General features: G+C 54.6%; 3 protein-coding genes across 3 annotated transcripts; all 3 read left to right on the top strand.

The window, feature by feature from the left end:
• The first annotated feature begins 358 nt into the window (after window positions 1–358).
• Window positions 359–3366, top strand: HOXD13 (homeobox D13). Its single transcript, XM_020886142.2, has 2 exons — window positions 359–1133; window positions 1922–3366. Exons 1-2 carry the CDS (start codon window positions 359–361, stop codon window positions 2170–2172), a joined length of 1026 nt encoding a protein of 341 aa, XP_020741801.1. The 3' UTR covers window positions 2173–3366.
• Window positions 3367–7228: 3862 nt separating this feature from the next.
• Window positions 7229–8189, top strand: HOXD12 (homeobox D12). The gene is made up of 2 exons (XM_020886146.1): window positions 7229–7799; window positions 7951–8189. The coding sequence occupies exons 1-2, from the start codon at window positions 7229–7231 to the stop codon at window positions 8187–8189; spliced, it is 810 nt and encodes a 269-aa protein (XP_020741805.1).
• Window positions 8190–14677: 6488 nt separating this feature from the next.
• Window positions 14678–17093, top strand: HOXD11 (homeobox D11). The gene is made up of 2 exons (XM_070475991.1): window positions 14678–15455; window positions 16231–17093. The coding sequence occupies exons 1-2, from the start codon at window positions 14678–14680 to the stop codon at window positions 16464–16466; spliced, it is 1014 nt and encodes a 337-aa protein (XP_070332092.1). The 3' UTR covers window positions 16467–17093.
• Window positions 17094–19057: the final 1964 nt, after the last annotated feature.

Genomic DNA, 19057 nt, shown 5'->3' with positions numbered 1-19057 from the left:
CCCGGGTGGGTGGGTCCACCGGGCCCGGGCCCGGAGCCAGGCTCTCCCGCGCCCCCCATCCCCACGTGGCCCCGCGCAGCCAATGGCACGGCCCCGAGCGGGAGCCCTCGGGGAGGGAGGCGGCCCCCCGACCGGCCCAGGCCCCCTCCCAACCTGAACTTCGTTTTTATAAACGTCCCGCGATGAGCTAACCTGTTGGAGGGCGGGCGGGCGGGAGGCGGGAGGCTCGCAGAGGGAGAGAGGGCGAGAGGAAGAGGGCGGGAGCGAGAGAACAGGAGAGAAAGGAGAGGAGGGAGGAGGCGCGCAGCGCCATGGTGTCCTGCACGGGGCCGGGGCCGGGGCCGGGCCGGGCCGGGCCATGAGCCGCGCCGGGAGCTGGGACATGGACGGGCTGCGGGCGGACGGCGGGGCCGGCGGGGCGGCCCCGGCCTCCTCGTCCTCCTCCTCCTCTGTGGCGGCAGCGGCGCCGGGCCAGTGTCGCGGCTTCCTCTCGGCGCCAGTGTTCGCCGGCACACACTCTGGGCGCGCTGCGGCTGCGGCGGCGGCGGCGGCCGCGGCGGCGGCGGCGGCTTCAGGCTTCGCGTACCCGGGGACCTCTGAGCGCGCGGGCTCCGCCTCGTCGTCGTCATCTTCGGCGGTGGTCGCGGCGCGCCCGGAGGCTCCCTCCGCCAAAGAGTGCCCGGCGCCCGGCGCAGCCGCTGCAGCGCCCCCGGGCGCCCCAGCCCTGGGTTACGGCTACCACTTCGGCAACGGCTACTATAGCTGCCGCATGTCGCACGGCGTGGGCTTACAGCAGAATGCTCTCAAGTCGTCGCCGCACGCCTCTCTGGGCGGCTTCCCGGTGGAGAAGTACATGGACGTGTCGGGCCTGGCAAGCAGCAGCGTACCAGCCAACGAGGTGCCCGCGCGAGCCAAGGAGGTGTCTTTCTACCAGGGCTACACGAGCCCCTACCAGCATGTGCCCGGCTACATCGACATGGTGTCTACCTTCGGCTCCGGGGAGCCTCGGCACGAGGCGTACATCTCCATGGAAGGCTACCAGTCTTGGACGCTGGCCAACGGGTGGAACAGCCAGGTGTACTGCGCCAAGGACCAGCCACAGGGCTCTCACTTTTGGAAGTCATCCTTTCCAGGTAGGGACGTTGGGAAAGGGAGAAGGGCAAGAGGGAGAAATGCAGGGATGGGGGGAGAGGAAGAGCGAAAGAAGGAAAAGAAAGGACTGGGAGTCTGCGCCCCTACTTGGGAGTTGGTGCCTGTCCTCCTCCCCCAGCCGCGGTTAAAACCAGTGGAACAGTTGGTCCAGTTTGTGTGAACTCTGTAAATTCATCCCTTGATTTAAACTGCCTCTCTCACAACCCTTTTCTTCCTGTGTGTGGGCATAGGACTATTTTTCTCCTAAAGTTGAAGGTCTTGGCTGCCCTTTGCTCAGGCCTTGGCCCCTCCTCCCCAAAGAGGTGTCATGAAGTTGAGCCCCGCTTTCCAAGGACATAAATGCCCCAGAATGCCACTAAAGCTTCCAAGAGCTCACAAGCTCCAAGGAACACAAGAAACCAAAGTCTAAACAAACAGCCTGGGTTTTTATTAAGTCTATGTATGTTCGTATGTTTGCAACCAGCATTTGCAGAAACTGTCCTTATGAGAGCCCCCAACAACCACACCATAAAATCACAGGCTTGTTAAGATGCCGCTGTGAGAAACCATGATGATCCATCAAATTGGCCTTCACTTTGAAGTGTAAATAATCTTTCTTTAATAATGTGTAAATAATATGTCTGCATAAATAATAATAAAGTGTAAACAGCCTGGCTTTCTTCATTCTCTATACCCTTTTCAAGTCTACACACACCGCCCCCAGCTGTGTGCTCCACATATCCCCATCTAATTTTTCCTGTGCTGTTTTTTTTTTTTTTTTAAATACCAGGGGATGTGGCTCTAAATCAGCCAGACATGTGTGTCTACCGTCGAGGGAGAAAGAAGAGGGTGCCCTACACCAAACTGCAGCTCAAAGAACTGGAGAACGAGTACGCCGTTAACAAGTTCATTAACAAGGACAAGCGGCGGCGAATCTCGGCTGCCACGAACCTATCCGAGAGACAAGTGACCATTTGGTTTCAGAACCGAAGAGTGAAAGACAAGAAAATCGTCTCCAAGCTCAAAGACACTGTCTCCTGATGTGGGCCAGATTGGCCACAGAGTTTAAATGCTTTCAGTTGCCTCCAAAAGACTTTTGGAAAGACTTGAATATGTATTTAATTCTCCCAGTCCCCTGCCAGTGATGGCAAATTTTGTGAATTGTTTTTCTTCTCCCCTTATCTGGCTCTAAAACCTTTTGCTGCCCAACCTGACTTTGTACTTCTGTTTCTTACTTATTATTGATTTTGCTCTTGTCTAGGTTTATTTTTTATGACTTTTTAATGTTCTGTTTCTCCCTCCAGGCCAGTATAAAGGACTTGAAGTATTTTTGAATAATCCTCCCAAATGAATTTCAGAAGTGCCATTCTGATTTTAGGGTTTTATTTTTTAAAATCACTCTTTATGCCTGTTTCCAGCACTTACTATCTTCATAATCCATTAGGGCAGAAGCATTTGGATTTGCAGTCATTCATATCCTGTGATTGGGTAATTGAATCATTACTTCTCAGCAGTCACCCTGGGGCAAATGGAAACAGCTCTGGGCAAGCAGTATTCTAGGGTCACTGGGAAAGTCTGAAACAGGAGGCTGGAGGTACTGTGATGGCTTTTAAAGCAGCTGCCTTATTAAATAGGGTTTGTATCAATAGTGGAGTGAAGACAATCTTTCTGACATTGGGTCATTTGCTGTTATATGTGTACAATACATCCTGTAGATTTGTGCTTTTATAATCTTTAATTTGGAAATAATGTGTCTTCATGGATGCCTTCATTCCTCTAGACACAGATATTTAAATGGCTGCAATTCACAGAGTGATCCATGGATGGTATAAATGCATTCCCTCTCCTTGGCCTCCAATTTGTGGGTCTAGAATTGAGGCCATCTCCTCAGTTCCCTTAAAGAGGCTTGAATCGATGTGGCCATGGGTGGAAACTTTAATCCAGAACCCAGTGAAGAACTTGACTGACTGAACAAATGTATTGGGCTCTTGTGGAGCTTAAAGCATCTAACAAATGTGGGTAATGTGGAGCTCTGAAGTCCAGGAAGAAAAAAATAAAAGATGTCTCTGAAAATGATGATAAATAACTACTTTTAAAGTGCTGCATATTTATACAACTGAGATTATTTTTGTAGATGCAATGTCTGTGAGCTGAGACACATGAGCAGTGCTTCAGGCATTTAAAAAATCACTTTTTACTCCTAGGGAGATGCAAATAAACAGAACTCTCTTGTTTCTTCTGAGTCTTTATACATTTGTTTTCTTTTTCCAAGCTCTTGTTGCCTCTAGAAACTGTTCTTATTTATTATAAAATCTTGTTATCCCAAATGCATGGTTCCCTGTAGATGAAGGAAACGCAACACCAGTTCTGGTCTCGAAAACCTCCAGGCTCTACACTTCCATCACCCTTTCCCCTCCTTTTCCCGTGGCTTTAACATGAATAGTGATATCTTTAAATTAGGATATAATTTGTGGTGTCTAAAATTATATTTTTCTACCAGACCAGCTTTAAAAAAATCCCCAATAAAATTCTACTTCTCTTTCAAAAGAAAATTATCAGTTTATTCAAATGGCTTTATTTTTTAAACCAATATATATGTGCTCGGGTTGGCGATTTTCTTCCTAGAAAGGCTGTTATAAATATCTATTCTAGAAGGTCTTGAAATTAGTCATATCCATATTTGGAAACTGAAAAAGAAACATTTCAGGCTTATCCCTTATCGCTTTCTCCTGGCAGTCTGCACACAGCAGTTGAAGGCCGAAACCATAATTATACACCCTAAACCTCTAGACGCAATTTTTAGGCACTAGGAACTTTATTTCTGAGGGTTTTTTGCCACTCAGGGAAATGGCCGCTAAGGAACTGGATGCCTCGTCGTCGTTAGCGCCCGGGTGCAATGATTTCAGTGGCTGCTAACTTTTTGGTATGCGAGTTAAATATAGTTGTTTAAAACCTCACACAATATGTAAACTCTTCTGGTGGGAGAATTCCCCTATGGATCTGCCAGAGAAAACTCAGAGACCCAAAGTTTAGAGCTACTTTCGTTTTCTCCGCCTCGGCTTGATTTTTTTTTTTTTTTTCTTTTTTCTGTATCTTGCAACCGACTGTGAGCAGGCAGCTTCTTTTTAATTGAGAGACAGACAGGCAGACAGAAGCAGAGACAGAAAAGGAAAAGTGACCACGATTCAATCTCTCAAGAATAAATAACCCCTGAAAATGGGGGCACGCCGTCCCGACGTTCCATTTCGGTTAGAGTCACTAACATATTTCTCTTTTTCTCACAAGATGTGTTTTTATTTAAAACGGGCCCGTTTCCCTTCTCCATCGTCGTTCCTCTCCCCTTCTTTTCTTTTTGTAAATTCCAGACTCCAGAACAGCACCCCATCTCCCAGGTCCATTTCTCAGGTTTCTTGCCGTGGATGGTAGGGAGGATTGCCTCGAGGTTTTCCTTTCATCTGTAGTTTGCCGGTCAATTTTCCCCGCCTAAGAGAAATAGGATTGCTAAAGATGAAAACTGCGTTCAAACGCTCTCCAGTGGAATTTGAATTGACGGCTAAATCAATAACAGATGAAGACTTTGTTATTTATATGCATTCCTTTTATATTCCGAATTGAGGAGCGGAGCCGATCAACGGCCGGAGGGCTGGTAGGGAAACCCACGAGGCGAACCGAGGAAGCTTCGGGGAGAGGCCTTAGCTGCGGGTGGAGACTGAAAGGCCACCGGCAGAACGCCTCCAAAACCTGGCAGGTTTCGAGCGCCGCCGGTGGAGAATCAAGGCCCGCGCGTCTACGCGCGATCCAAAGACGAAGGAGACTTCGGAGCTGGGACTTACCGCCAGACAAAGGGGTGGCCGCGACCCTTCCCGTCTCTGGCAGCCATCCGGATCCCTCTGGCTCCGCCGTCCGGGCCAGCCTTGCCGCTACCATCTCCGGCGTTCCGGCCGCGCTTGGCCGCGGGCCGTGACCGCACAGGCTGGCGACCCCAGGCCGGCTGAGCCGTCCTTCACTGTTGATCTTGACCGTGCGGCGGCGCCTCGCCAGGCGTGGAGCTCGCTCGCCATCTCCTGGGCAGTAGGCGGCATTGGCAGAGCTCGCCGTGTAACTCCACGACCACATCCTCCTTTCCCATTCTGCAGTTCACCAGCCAAGCCTCTGGCACCCTCCCACTTCGCCGCCCTCCTTCCCTCCCTCCCTCCCTCCCTGTCCCCAGCCTGCCAGCTATAACATACAACTTTGTCTGCTGGATCTAGGAAATCAAAAGCCCAGGAGATGAGATGGGGCAGCTGGGCATCATCTGAGCCAAGGAGAAAGGAGAGTCTAGTTGTTCGTCTTTTCTATTTCTCTCTTGATTCCTTTATACCTCTAGTCCCGTTGGGCAAACCGCAGCAAGCATCCGCCTAAGCGTCCGAAGTAGACACCCCTGGACCTGGAAATAGTACTGAGATAGGAAGAGAAAAGACTGCAGGCACCCCTTGGAAAGGGAACTTTCAGACTTAGGGAAGTTGTAGCTCCTCGAAAACAGGGCAAGATTCCCTGAGAGCCTAGACTCCCTAAGTCCCCAGGAACTGAGGTTGCAGCGCGTGCCTACACCCCCTACGAAAGGACAAGGTAATGGAATATGTCTCTGTTTCTGAGCTCCTAAGGAAACTCTGACGGAACCCCGAGGAGCCCAGACTTGCCACCCCACCCCCATCCCCACCCCCTACCCCCGCCCCAGAGCGAGGGGAAGAGGCCGATTGCGTTCCCCAGAGCCGCCCAATTGGTCGCCATAACTCACACAATAAAGTCGCAGCGCGGTGGTCAGCCTTGCCCTCCGGCGGCGCCTGTGTGGTCTCCGTGCCGGAGCTGGCGGTCTAACCAATTCCAGCTTGGCTCGGGGACCGCGAGGCGGGCTGCAGGCTGGGGCGGAGGCGGGTCGCTGGGGGTCTTGGGACCGGAGGCAGGAAGGGAGGACCCTGAGCCCTCTGGCCACACTGGGCCGGAGGAACTGCGGCCGGGGGCTGCCGCACTGCTCCCAGCAAGGGAGCGCTGCCGCCCGCCTCCCCGTTCGCCAGACCTCTGAACCCGCCAGCGGCCCGCGCGCCCCTGGAGGCGCGGAGAAGAGGAACGCAGTTAGTCCGGTGCCTCGGTGTGCCTCGGTGTACCCCGCTGTTCCCGGCCGGTGGCTCTGGTCTTCTATTCTTCAACACCAGGTCAGGGGAGCTCGCTCTACTGCACGCCACGGAGTGAATGAACACCTTGGAACTCTGGTTTGCAGGCTGTAATCGCCAAGGTGAACTGCTGGCGATTAAAAGAATGTAGCCTTTGGCCACCCTTGGCCAATCAAGCAGCCCAGGTCCCCAGGCCAGCACTCTCCCAGGACCTGGATGCTGACTGTACCAGGAGCAGAAGGCTGGGCTATGCTGAAGCACAACAGGAGTGATGTGAAGCCTCCTTCCTGGGCGCCAAACTTGGGCAGAATTTGTGATGCGTTCCTCTTCTATCAGCAAAGTATGCCTGCAGCCTGGGACCTGGGTTTTCACTGCCAGGTCACCTGTGCAGAGTACAGTCCAGAGGGATGAGGTGGGGAGGGACGGGGTAGGACTAGCTTTGCTAAGGCCTAGGGACAGAGGATGGCCTTACCAGACCAAGGGCTCTGTGGACAAGCCAGGAAGTGCACCCTACTGGAAAAGGCCTCAGCTGCAAGTGAAAGCTGGTAGAAGCAAGCCTAACCCAAGTAGCCAGCAGAAAACGGGAGTGCAAAGCCAGTCAAGACCAAGAAGGGTCCCAAGGGACATTAAGGCAGAGGTACCCCCTGCCCAATGCCCCCCAGCTCCTGAAATAGTCCAGGAAACTCGAAGAGGCTTCCATCTTCGCTCAATATGACTTGGCTCGGCCTGGCAACCTCGGCCTTCGCCATCTAATATTGCGGGTGTTATCATAATACCCTGAATGGGGGGCGGGGGAGGAAAACGGGTCGGGGGATGTAGGCGGTGCTGAAATGACCGGCTTTGAAGAACCTGCAGGCGAAGTTTCGTCCAATCGTCTGAGACTGTCCCTCTTATTCCCGGTTGTAACTAAATACTGCTGCGAGCGCAGCCCAAGCCCTTTGTTGGAGATGTGTGAGCGCAGTCTCTACAGAGCGGGCTATGTGGGCTCGCTTCTGAATCTGCAGTCGCCCGACTCCTTCTACTTTTCCAACCTGCGGCCGAATGGCGGCCAGTTGGCCGCGCTTCCCCCTATCTCGTACCCACGCGGCGCTCTGCCCTGGGCCACCACGCCCGCCTCCTGCGCCCCAGCGCAGCCTGCTGGTGCCACCGCTTTCGGCAGCTTTTCCCAGCCCTACCTGGCTGGCTCTGGGCCTCTCGGCCTGCAGCCCCTGGGCGCCAAGGACGGATCCGAAGAACAGGCCAAGTTTTATACTCCCGACGCGGCCGCGGGGCCGGAGGAGCGTGGCCGGGCGCGGCCGCCCTTCATCCCGGAGTCTAGTCTGGCCCCTGCAGCCGCTGCTCTCAAAGCGGCCAAATACGACTACACGGGTATGGGCCGCGTCGCGCCGGGCTCTTCAACCCTGCTCGAGGGGACACCCTGCTCCGCCGGTTTCAAGGACGACGCCAAAGGCCCGCTCAACTTGAACATGACAGTGCAGGCGGGCGTCGCCTCCTGCCTGCGACCTTCGCTGCCCGACGGTAAAGGGTGGCCAGGCTCCCCGAGCAAAGCTCCCCGGGCCGGGGTGGGAGGTGGGGTGCTGGGGAGAGTGTGTAGAGGGAGGGAAGCCGCCAGGGGCGGGCAGGCAACTGGGAGCGGGCCGGGCTGACTTGGGTTGGGGCTGTGTTGCAGGCCTGCCGTGGGGGGCGGCCCCGGGGAGGGCCCGAAAGAAGCGGAAACCCTACACAAAGCAGCAGATTGCGGAATTGGAGAACGAATTCCTTCTCAACGAATTCATCAACCGGCAGAAGCGCAAGGAATTGTCCAACAGGCTAAACCTCAGCGACCAGCAAGTCAAAATTTGGTTCCAGAACCGGCGTATGAAGAAGAAGCGCGTGGTGCTGCGCGAGCAGGCGCTGGCGTTGTACTAGCCCCGGGTGTGTCCCCAGCCGGGCTGCGCCTGCCTTTTTTTCAAGGCCTGGCCGTGAAGGAAGACAGGGGATAGGGCTTTTCCTTCTGCTCCTTCTCCACTGGTTCCAGGTACCCTCCCTCTCAGACAGCAGCCCCAGAAGCCTGCAGGAGATTTGTTTGGAAACCTGGCCAGTTAAGCGTCCCTGCTTTCCCCCTTTCTCAGAGAAACGTGCAGAAGTCGCAGCCTCGGCCTTGAGGTTTCCAGAGTGGAAGTCTAGGGTCACCTGTCCTAACTCTGAGCTGGGGTACTATCTCCCCAGATTCACTTTAGCGCCCTTGTACTTGCATTTCTGCTTCCACCTGATTCGTCTTCCTATCCCCTCCTCCCCAGCCCTTTCTGCATCCAGCAGGCACCTAACTAGGGCTCAGAGTGGAACTGAATTTAGGAAGACTTCTCCAGCAGAGTAGAAAGGGCTCACGGCACAGTTCTGTCTCTTTGCAGCCAAACTCCTGGTGGCAAAGCCAGGATCTCGATTCTGGAGGAGGGAAAGGGCACTGTTCTCCTTAGTAGCTGCCTTAGACCTTCAGGAGGAAAAATGAGTAAAGGGGCGTGGTGGCCAGACAAACTCCAGAGACACCTCGGAGTCCAGGCTGGGCTGGCCCCTCCAGCTGGGCTGAATGGATTGGGCACTTCCTTCCCACGGATGGGATGAGGGAGGCTGGGGCTCCACAGCAAATGGCAACCTCCAGATGGACTGGTAAAATCCCCATTTCTCCCATGTCCTTACACATACCTATGCTAGAGCCCTCCACTGTGTAAGTGGACCCCCAGAGCTGAACTCTGGTGAGGAAAGCTCCTAGTTGGCTTTGAGGCTGAGTTGCACCAGGAGGAGGGGAAACATCCAGGGAGAGGTGGGAGTGAGCCAGGAAAGGGGGGGGGGTCCTACACTCTGCCTGTCCATAAGGCTTTCCTGCAGAGGTGGGAAAAGGTGCCCACTGGTCTGTCTTTCTTTCTTGAATTATGGTAATGAACCACTGCAGGGAGAGGTGAAGTCTCCCACCAGCCAGAAATCAGGAGGACTAGAAAGGAGGCCCTTCAGATCCTCAGCCCTTTCTCTTCTCTCAACCAAGCAGAGAGAAGCAGAAGTTCCCTCTCCTTATCCTCTTCACCGCCCACCAGCGTCACCAGGGGCCCCGCTGCTGGGGTCTTTCTGAGGCCATGATGGCCTGCTCCTGCAGAGCCTGAGAGATTATGGGCCCTGTCAGGCTTGCTCCGTGAAGGTTGGGGTTGCTGAATGCCAGGTAGAGATGTCCTGGGTGTGTTGGGGTGTCCTGCCTTGATCTCAGTGACCCTAAGGGCCCCCCAAGCTCCTTCTATCATCTCTGCCCCTTCTCCACCTCCTTCAGAGAAATAGCTCCCTCTCTTCTAGTGAGATGCACGACAGCCAAAGAGTTGAAGATTTTTTTCTCAAAGTACAATGATGATTTATTTGCAGTGCAAGACCAAGAATTTTCAGTACAAGATCTGGAATGGACACCTCGTGGGGCACCCTGAGCCTCAGCCCAACTGACCTCAGTTGATGTTTAGATGAATTGCATTTTCTCTGCTATCTAATAATTTTTGTACATGTATTGTTTGTCAAAAACAATAGCTTGTAAGTATCAGACATACAGAAATGTTTTCAGGGGAAATAAATATCCAAGTCCCAGTCAAGCTGTCACGGGACTGATGTCGGTTTTTCAAAACATTTCAGATTCTCTTCTCATGTTTTTCAGGTTACCAAATTCGTTTTTCTTTCCTGGCTGCGGTTTCACTATGGGTGTCTACTTGACTGTTCATTAAACGAGAAAATGGCTTCCAAGTCAGTCAGGAAATGGTGTATAAAAGCCTGTGAACAAAATATATAAAATACCAAGGTAGGGGAACCATGAGCAGCTTTCAGCGTGTCCCACACTCTAAGTGAACCCTCGGCTTGCTGCTGGCCAGGATTTCTGCATTTTGCCTAAATTCTCAAACTTTGAAGCTTGCTGTTATCAGCGGGGCTGCCAAGACAGGAGGTTCCTCGGGCTTCAGTACAGGGCGTCTCTCCCTGCCATGTTTTTCCAGCCAGGCTTCTTGTGAATAGGCTACTCCTGTGGAAGTCCTCCACACTGGTCCCTCTGCCAGGAGCCCAGGAGACTCCCTTGGGAGATGTGGACCCGGCACCCTCTAGGTCTTCAGAGCCTCTAAATCAAGCCAGGAAACCTGGGGCCTGCTCAGTATTCTGAGCTCTTGCAGACCCCAGCTCCCTGCTAGCTCAGAGATGGAAATTAGCGAATTACTAGCTTTTAGCAAGTAGAGGAATTAGAAAAACCTTGTCTCTAATTTTGAGCATCCAATGGTTCCAACTCCCCTTCTCTGAAGCAAATCTGATGAACTATATTTTAAACAGCTCCTTTTAAAAAAAGAAAAAAATGAAGCAAGAAGCTGCTGAGGGAGGCCCTATTATTTAGAAAAGCTGGTCGGGCTCAGGGAGGCAATGGTATGAGAACTGGGTCTCCCTGAGTCCAGTAAGGTTTGCCCCCTTCAAAATAACCAAACAAAGGCAAAGGCCACACTCAGACCTCAGGTATGGCGGGCTGGGTAAAGGGCCAGGGAACCGGACTTAAACCAAGACCCTAAGACAACACAGGGAGACCATTTTCTCTGCAATATACGCCATTGTATCATTGTCTTCTTTCCCTTTAGCATGGGACATAGGGTGGAAGGAGATATCCCTGAAGACCACTCCCCAAAGAGATTGAAATTATTCTAAGTGTAAAATTTTGTCTGTTGGTTAGAGCTTCAGTAGTGTTTTTCAAATCCATCCCTTTTGCTGATCCACACGAATATAAAGGCGGTGATGTCCTTTCTCCCTTCCTAACCAAAGTCCCAGCAGGGATTTGGAAGCACGGTGAAATCTGAAAAAAAAAAAAAAAACAAATACCCCAGCAAAATGCTGAAATCTGAATGTTGAACATTCCCTCGCACAAAGACAAATGCGTCCTCCGAAATGCTGCAGTCCAGGCGGGCCTCTTGACCAAGGAAAAGGTTTTTAAACAAGGAAAAATGGTTTGGTCTGCCATTCAACCGGCTGAGAGCTCAGAGGGCCGGCCAGGAGACGCTTTTAAGGCCTGGGGGCTCTCCCCAAGGGAGGCGGGCTGGGGAGGCTTCCGGGAGGCGGGCGCGTGGAGGAGAAACCCAGAACCGTTGTAAATATTCATGTCTGTGGGGGTGGGGGAGGGTGTGCCCCCTCACCCCGCCTCTTACAGCTGCACCCACCCCCCCTTAGTGGGGGCGGGGGCCACAGCGGCTGTCCGACCGTCCTTGGACAAAGGTAATCTCCCCACATTTTTGTTCTTCGGTCACTTGACTTAGGGAGCCCATTCCGAAGACTTTGCAGGGAAGGGACAGGCTCTGGGTGTTTCCCTGCGTTCCTCCTCTCTTTCGTTTCCTAAAAGAGCATAAATAATTAAAGTTTGGCAGGGAGGAAAAGCTTTCTTGCAGAACTGTAGTGGCAATAAATGAAATGACTCAGAATCTCTTCCCCAGTCAGTTTTTACGAGAGCTGCCAGACAGTGTCTGTTCACGTTCTCCAGATACCAGGGGCGCCCTGACAAAGTTAAGGTCAAGTTAGTGTCTTATCTTGGGTGGCTCAAAATTACCGCATCGCGTCCGGGCGCTGCGCGGAAAGCTACCACTCGCGGAGCTGCGGGCTGGGAAGACAGGGTCCGGTGCGCTCCCTGCGCTTCGAGTGGGGCCGCGCAGGCAAAGACGAGGCCACAGCCCTTGGATCTTCACGGTAGGTTCTCGAGCCGGACGCGCGGGTCTGGAGGCTGCGGTTTTCCTTGGGTTTCAGGGTGAGGATGGAGGAGAAAGCTGGGGCCAAAGGGCGAAGCGGGCTGGGCCACGAACGAAAGCCTGGGCTTGGGTGTGGGGGTGGGGGTCCGCGCTAATGCGCAGAGAGGGGCCGGCCGCCCCCTTCCCTGTGCACCCATGCGCCGCTGCAGATGGCGCACCCTCCCCCGCCAAAGCGCGCCTCCAGCCCGAGCGCCGTCGCCATGTCGTTGAACTTGAATGGTTCGTCCTCCCCCATTTCCCTCTTTAACGGTCAGCAGGCTCTACTTTGGGGGCAGCGGGCTGCCTGCGCCCCACCCGTGCAGAGAGAAGGTACCAGAATCTTGCGCACTTGCAGACACATAAAGACCCAGCCGGGGGGCACCCCGCGGCCCCTACCCTGGGTCCTGACCGGCCGCGGGGCTAATGTGCAGTGTCCGGGGAGCCATTTTAGGAGAGAGATCCTGGGGCGTCAACTCCGAGCCCGAAAGGGAGAGGTTTGGGCAAGAGATGGAGATGGGGAGGCAGACAAGTGTGCCAGCGGTCTAGGCTGAGAAGGGGGCGAGCTGGAATCTGGGCGAGGATGCCAGCTGTGTGGAGGGTGCATGCAAGGATGGGCAGTTCTTGGATGGGGGGTTTCTTGCTTTCCAGCCCCACCGACCTGTTTGCGCAGCGTTCGGAGGGAAGCTGAGGTGGGAGGGGGGCGGAGGAGAGAAAGTGGGAGGGAGAATGGGAGGGAGGAGATAAAGACGAAGGGGGGAACATTGGTCAGAAAAATAGATATGCGCTCTGATCACCCGCCTTTCCTCGGTCAGTCGGCATGGTGGGCAGAGCTCACGGCACGGGCACTGCGGCGACCGGGGCCAGGGAGGGAACCAGCCTCGCAACCTGCACTGCCTGTCTCGGGCGCAGGGCTGAGGCCTGGGACCAATGCTGGGACTGATTGCCTGGCAGAGGAATCCTGGGCAGCGAGAGGCAACCTCCTGCCCTCAGTTCCGGGATTCGGGTTTGGGGAGCTTTTTGCTAAGAGACGGGTTTCACCTTTGGAAAAAGCTGGGTTTCCTGAGGCTGAGCCCAGGCCTCGCCTGGAGCCACCCCACCCCACCACCCCCCGGGCTAGAAAAGAGGGACGCAGCCGCCGCCGAGGAGAGTGAGGCCTTGGGGAGAGTGGATGGGGGGCCCTCAGAGTCGAGTGGAGAAGAGGGGCTTAAACCAGGAGGCAAGAGCGGCTGAGAGCCCGCCCCTCACCCCCAGAGCCAACGGACCTCTGGGGAGCCCCGCAGTGGCCCTGCGGGCCCTAGGGTGCCGCAGAAGCCTGCGGGAGACGCGGCACGGATGCGTAGGCCTTGGCGGGGCTCCGACACAGGGAAGGAGCTGGATGTGAGGCTGGTTGGTCTTATCCAGGCCAGAAGGCAGAGGGTGAGACGGGCGGAGGCCCCGGCGGTTTGTCTCTGCTTGCTTGCGGAAAAGCGGGAAGCCAGGCACCCTGAGAGTAGGACTCCAGGTCCTTTTGTTCAGCAGACCCCCAAGCTTCTGGAGGGCCACGGGGTACCTCCGCTGGCTGAACTCCCTTCTCGCTTTAGCGCTGCAAGAGAAAGGGCTGAGAGACGACAGGGAGAGCGATAGAGGCGGGGACACACAGCTGGGGCAGAGGAGGACAGAGGACCTGGGGACCGAGTGAGCCAGCGGCAAGGGGGGAGTAAAGTAAGAGGAAGGAAGAAGAAAAAAGGAAACGGGGAAGTGAGGGGAGAGAGGACCGGAGAGACAAGTGAGAAGACTGAAAGGGGGACATGGAAGGAGAAGAGAAGGCGACAGGGCCGAGTGGGCACCGAGACCCCGGGCCGGGTGAGCTCCTGGCAGGCTTTTGGCGTGAGTGTTTTGAGGCTGGCATTCGCGCTACGGGTCGGCAGTAGAGAGAGCCAAGTTACTGCTCGGCGTGAGCGCCGGGCAGAGAAATATGTAAATCAGGGCTCCTGGCTCCCCGAGAGCGGCGCAATTACGCGCCTTGAACAAGAAGCAACAAGCTCCTGGCAGGCTTGAAGAGGGTGGCGGCGTCACGGGGGAGGGAGCGGCTGCAGGAAGGGGTGTAGGGGGTGGGACCCTCACACCCTCACACCTAGCCCCCTGTGCCTGGAGCCGGGGCTCCCCCTCCGCGCTCCGCTTCTTTCCCTTCCCCCTTCCTCCCCCTTTCTCCCCCTCCCTCCTCCTCCTCCTTGCCGGCCTCAGTCCGCGTACTTAAAGCGGCGCGGGCAGGCGCGGGCGGGCGGCCCAGCCGGGCGGTGGCAGATGCACCCAGCAGTGGCAGCCGCCGGCGGCGCACAGGTGACCGGCCTGCGGCACAGCCTGGTCAGGGGGCGCCCGGGGAGAGCTGGCTGGAGTGGGAGGCCGATCTGCCCCCAGCGCGCGCGCGTCTCGGCGCCAGGAGCCGTCCCGGGGCGTGTTGGCGAGCACTGATATAGATATAAGGACATTTCTCTCCATGGCGTCACGTGACATAATTACCACCAGAATCAATCAAGATGAATTGCACGTCAGCGCCCGGTGGGGATTTTTGCTTAGTTGATCCTGGCCCAAGCCTCTTGTGCAATCGATGGCTCAGGTTGGCGGCGCGGGGAGCGGCCCGGGGCTCGCCGGCGCGCACGCCGCGAAGCCATGAACGACTTTGACGAGTGCGGCCCGAGCGCAGCCAGCATGTACCTGCCCGGCTGCGCCTACTATGTGGCCCCGTCGGACTTCGCCAGCAAGCCGTCGTTCCTGTCGCAACCGTCGTCCTGCCAGATGACTTTCCCCTACTCTTCCAACCTGGCGCCGCACGTCCAGCCCGTGCGCGAGGTGGCCTTCCGCGACTACGGCCTGGAGCGCGCCAAGTGGTCATACCGCGGCGGCGGCGGCAGCGGCGGCGCAGGGGGCGGCGGCGGCGGGGGCGGCCCTGGCGGGGGCGGCAGTGGCAGCGCCGGGGGCTACGCTCCCTACTACGCGGCTGCTGCTGCTGCTGCGGCGGCGGCGGCGGCGGCCGAGGAGGCGGCCATGCAGCGCGAGCTGCTCCCGCCCGCGGGCCGCCGGCCGGACGTGCTCTTCAAGGCGCCCGAGCCGGTGTGCGCCGCGCCCGGGCCGCCGCACGGCCCTGCGGGCGCCGCCTCCAACTTCTACAGCGCCGTGGGCCGCAACGGCATCCTGCCGCAGGGCTTCGATCAGTTCTACGAGGCTGCGCCCGGGCCCCCGTTCGCCGGGCCGCAGCCCCCTCCGCCGCCCGCGCCTCCGCAGCCCGAGGGCGCCGCCGACAAGAGCGACCCCAAGACGGCGGCCAGTGGCGGCGGGGGAAGTCCCTGCGCCAAGACGACCCCCGGCTCGGAGCCCAAGGGGGCGGCAGAAGGCGGCGACGGCGAGGTGCCCCCGGGGGAGGCGGGGGCTGAGAAGAGCGGAGGCACAGGTAGGCACCGGACGCGGGGTGGGCGGCTCGGCTTGGGGGCCCTGGGCGCGGGGGGGCGGAGGGGGCCTCCCTCTGCTCGCGCCGTTTTATGTGCTACTTTATAAGCGTTCGAAGGGGTTTATACATCCTATAAGATTTCCCTGGCCGTTGTAAAGCGTGTTTACGATAGGAAACCAATTTAGGTGGGCTTAAGGTAGACTTCGAGCAGGACATTAATCGCTGCAGAGAGCTTTCCCCCAGTTTTGTGCGTAGGCGGGGGGTCCTAGAGACCGTGGAGGGAGGTAGGGAGGGAGGGGAGATTTCAAGCCAATTTGTGAGTGTGGACACTCGAGCCTCCTGCTTTTAAAGGAGTGGGGGGTTGGGGAAGAGTTTGAGCCTTGAACTGGACTTTATCCAAACCTCTGGCTGACGCACGCTGCTGGCTGGAGTCGAGTAGATGCCCGGCGCGCTCGTGTTTCCCTCTCTTCTGAGTCCAGCTCAGAGCCTGCCTCGCTCTCTGCTTTCCCACCTCGATGCCAGGCTCTGTGTGTGTGTGTGTGTGTGTGTGTGTGTGTGTGTGTGTGTGTGTGTGTGTGTCGGGGCGTGAACACAGGTCCACGCCCGCACTCTGTCCTGTGCCCGCCCATATATCATCCCCCACGACGCAGGCAGGGCCTTTCAGCCGCAGCAGGGACGTCCCCAACCGGCCGAGGCCTGGCCCTTGCGCGGCCCGAGCGGGCAGCCAGGGGTGGGCAGGCAGTGGCCTCTCTCACCCCTTGGTCTCTTTAACTTGCAGTGGCCCCCCAGCGGTCTCGGAAAAAGCGCTGTCCCTACACCAAGTACCAGATCCGCGAACTGGAACGCGAGTTTTTCTTTAACGTGTACATAAACAAAGAGAAAAGACTCCAACTCTCTCGGATGCTCAACCTTACTGACCGGCAAGTCAAAATCTGGTTCCAGAATCGCAGGATGAAAGAAAAGAAACTGAACAGAGACCGTCTGCAGTATTTCACTGGAAACCCCTTATTTTGAGAGCTCCAGGAGCACCCCTCTCCCCTGAGCCCCACGCACCCACTCTCCTCCCCACCAGCCTGCCCTGAGCAGGCCCAATGTCCTTGGGTTTAATGACGCCTCTTCTCTGTGGAACTCCACGATTCCTTCCCACGGTCAACTCGGGACCTCCCAGCGACCACTGCAGCCTGCGGACGAGGTCGGGGACTTGGCCGAACGGATCCTAATAAGGGGAAAATGGTAAATGCAAACGTCCCTTTACAATTTTACCACCAATGTGCTGTTGTTCTTCCCTCTCTCTGAGCTCCCGTGGGGACGCTGTGGGATCTGTAGAGAGTTAGGCCGAGGGGCTGGAAGGCACTTGTTTTTGTTCTGAGTTTAAGGGACTGCATCTTTCCCCCTTGGTAAATGCAGATTATTTAAACTCTGGGAAATGTACCTTTGGTCTGTCGTATCAAGGCATGAGTCACTGTCTTTTGTGTGAATAAATGGTTTCTAGTAAAATGGAGGTTATAGCTTCAATACACTGTATGAATTTTCCTCTTTGAAGAAGTTTAGTGTCTGATTAGGATATTTTTGTGGCCAGAACCTTCTCCCCCAAGCAACTGAAAATCAAGTGAAAAGCTTTTTAATCCCGCTAAGATAAGACTTGTTCTCTCCCATCCCTTCTAAGCTACACTAGCATTAAAAATAACTTTAGGGATGACTCTCTGAATTGAAGATGTGACCCAGCCATGCTGGTGCTGCCTTATCCAGGCAATGAGGCTGGGAGAGCAGGAACCTAAGAAACAAGTCTCCTTGCCCACCTCACCCTATCCTACACCCAGGGTAGTAAACTTGGAATTCCTTTAAAAAAAAAAATTACTGAGTAGGAGATCCAAATTCACTCTTAATAAGGTGTCAAGGAGGCAAGGTCCCTTAAAAGAAGAAATTAAAAACTAGAACCTTTCATTGAAACAAAATAATTTTCTAAAGGGAAGGTATCAGGGGTGCAGAGGCCTGGGTCTTTGCTGGTATCACAGGGACCTGGAGCAGAGAAGGTCTCCCTCGCTGCCCCGCCTTGGAAATAGGGCCCAGGACTGCAGACCACTTCTCACAGCATTTACCGCTTCAAGTTAAAGAATGTGGTGGAGGCTGCACTGCACTTTATGTTGCAGGGCCAGGCCAGGCTGTTTACAAAACCTTGAACTGTCTAGACAACACCATAAAAGCCAAAGTTCTAAACAGCTTAATTGGGTTATATTATACACCTTCTGGTGGGCCCAAAAGAGATTTCCGCAATGTGCAATAAACTGGAAGAGTGAGAAAAGCTTCTCTTTCTCTGAAAAGAGTAAAGTGAATCTTACGACTCTTAACCTCTCATAAGTCCAAAGTCAAAAAATAAATCCATGAGCTATACAGCACCCCATGCATCTTCCAAGGAGGCATGCATTTCCAAATGCAAAATTTTTTTTAATTATCAAAGCTTTTGGAAGGAAGGAAAAACATAAGTGCATAAGTGTATGCCTTTGAACTTCCAAAATGTCAAGGTCATCACCTTTAACCTTTCTGAATAATTAGGCGCCTTAAGGTTCTTCTGTGATATTCAACTGCCACCCACTCTCACACACACATGCTCACACACATCCAGAGCCCCACACACATTTATGACCACACAGAATCATATCGAGGGCTCACCATAAATCTAGGCAAATTCCTAATTTCAGGATCAATAACCTTAATTTCCCTTCAAACATTTGTGTAATTCAGTACCAATTGACTTCTTTAAAAAATACTGGTTATATTGAAATGTCTACCAGCATGCTTTTACTACAGCTAGGAAGTGCTGGTGGGTTTTTTTCTTTTTTGCTGCGGGGGGGAGGTGCATAGATATCAGTCCATTAGCTCCAACGAAGAAACGCGATTTTGAAAGTAGGCATTTGAAAAAGAAAGTTCTATTACAGACTTACTTCGTTATACTTGGGGGAAAAAAAGTCACCCTGTCCAATAAATTACTGTACTTTCTATGATATGGAACAAAAGAAAATATATTTATATTGTTTCCAAAAGGGTCCCTCAACGTTTGGTGAAGGATGCGATAGAAACAAAGCCTACAATTGAATAATTTCGTTCAGAAGGGGACTCCTTTGTTTGCAATCCTAGGCATCCGTTACGATGTCAGTGCCCTAGTAATGTGATCATTCCAGGAGGCTAAAACTGGTTTATTTTTTTCTCTCTCCCTCTCTCTCTCTCTTGCTGGCTTGTTCTTTTTTAAATGCTGCGTCTAAATGTAGCAGCTTGTGTGTCCACCACCTTAGTCAAGCCGAACCTAGAGATACCATTTCGCGTTTGCATGGCCTTGGAGAGCCACACGGGGGCGTGCTCATGTTCCAGAAGCCTCATTTGTCGGAGAGGCCGCGGTACTGTATCTTTCGGATACTGGATTCTAATATGCAATCTTAACCGGCTAGAAACCGCTAAGGTGTTTGCTTGCTGATTGTTTGGTCTCCGCAGCCATGAGGTTGGGAAGTTGTATAAAGACAGAGGAACGCGAGCAGATTCCTGAAATAAGAGATCACCTAATCGTTGTCTTCTTATGAAGCTGTTGTAAAGAATACTTCGGTATAACCTGG

Source organism: Odocoileus virginianus, chromosome 13 (assembly GCF_023699985.2).
Source record: "Odocoileus virginianus isolate 20LAN1187 ecotype Illinois chromosome 13, Ovbor_1.2, whole genome shotgun sequence".
NCBI lineage: Eukaryota > Metazoa > Chordata > Mammalia > Artiodactyla > Cervidae > Odocoileus > Odocoileus virginianus.
Note: the sequence above shows the minus strand (reverse complement) of the source record. Positions and strands in the feature narration are given on the sequence as shown.

Bases quoted from the DNA above. Each gene is read 5' to 3' on its own strand.
- HOXD11 (XM_070475991.1), top strand. From the start codon at position 14,678: ATGAACGACTTTGACGAGTGCGGCCCGAGCGCAGCCAGCATGTACCTG. The intron at 15,456-16,230 runs GTAGGCACCGGA...TTTAACTTGCAG, and splicing joins TGAGAAGAGCGGAGGCACAG to TGGCCCCCCAGCGGTCTCGG.
- HOXD13 (XM_020886142.2), top strand. From the start codon at position 359: ATGAGCCGCGCCGGGAGCTGGGACATGGACGGGCTGCGGGCGGACGGC. The intron at 1,134-1,921 runs GTAGGGACGTTG...TTTAAATACCAG, and splicing joins TTGGAAGTCATCCTTTCCAG to GGGATGTGGCTCTAAATCAG.
- HOXD12 (XM_020886146.1), top strand. From the start codon at position 7,229: ATGTGTGAGCGCAGTCTCTACAGAGCGGGCTATGTGGGCTCGCTTCTG. The intron at 7,800-7,950 runs GTAAAGGGTGGC...GCTGTGTTGCAG, and splicing joins GCGACCTTCGCTGCCCGACG to GCCTGCCGTGGGGGGCGGCC.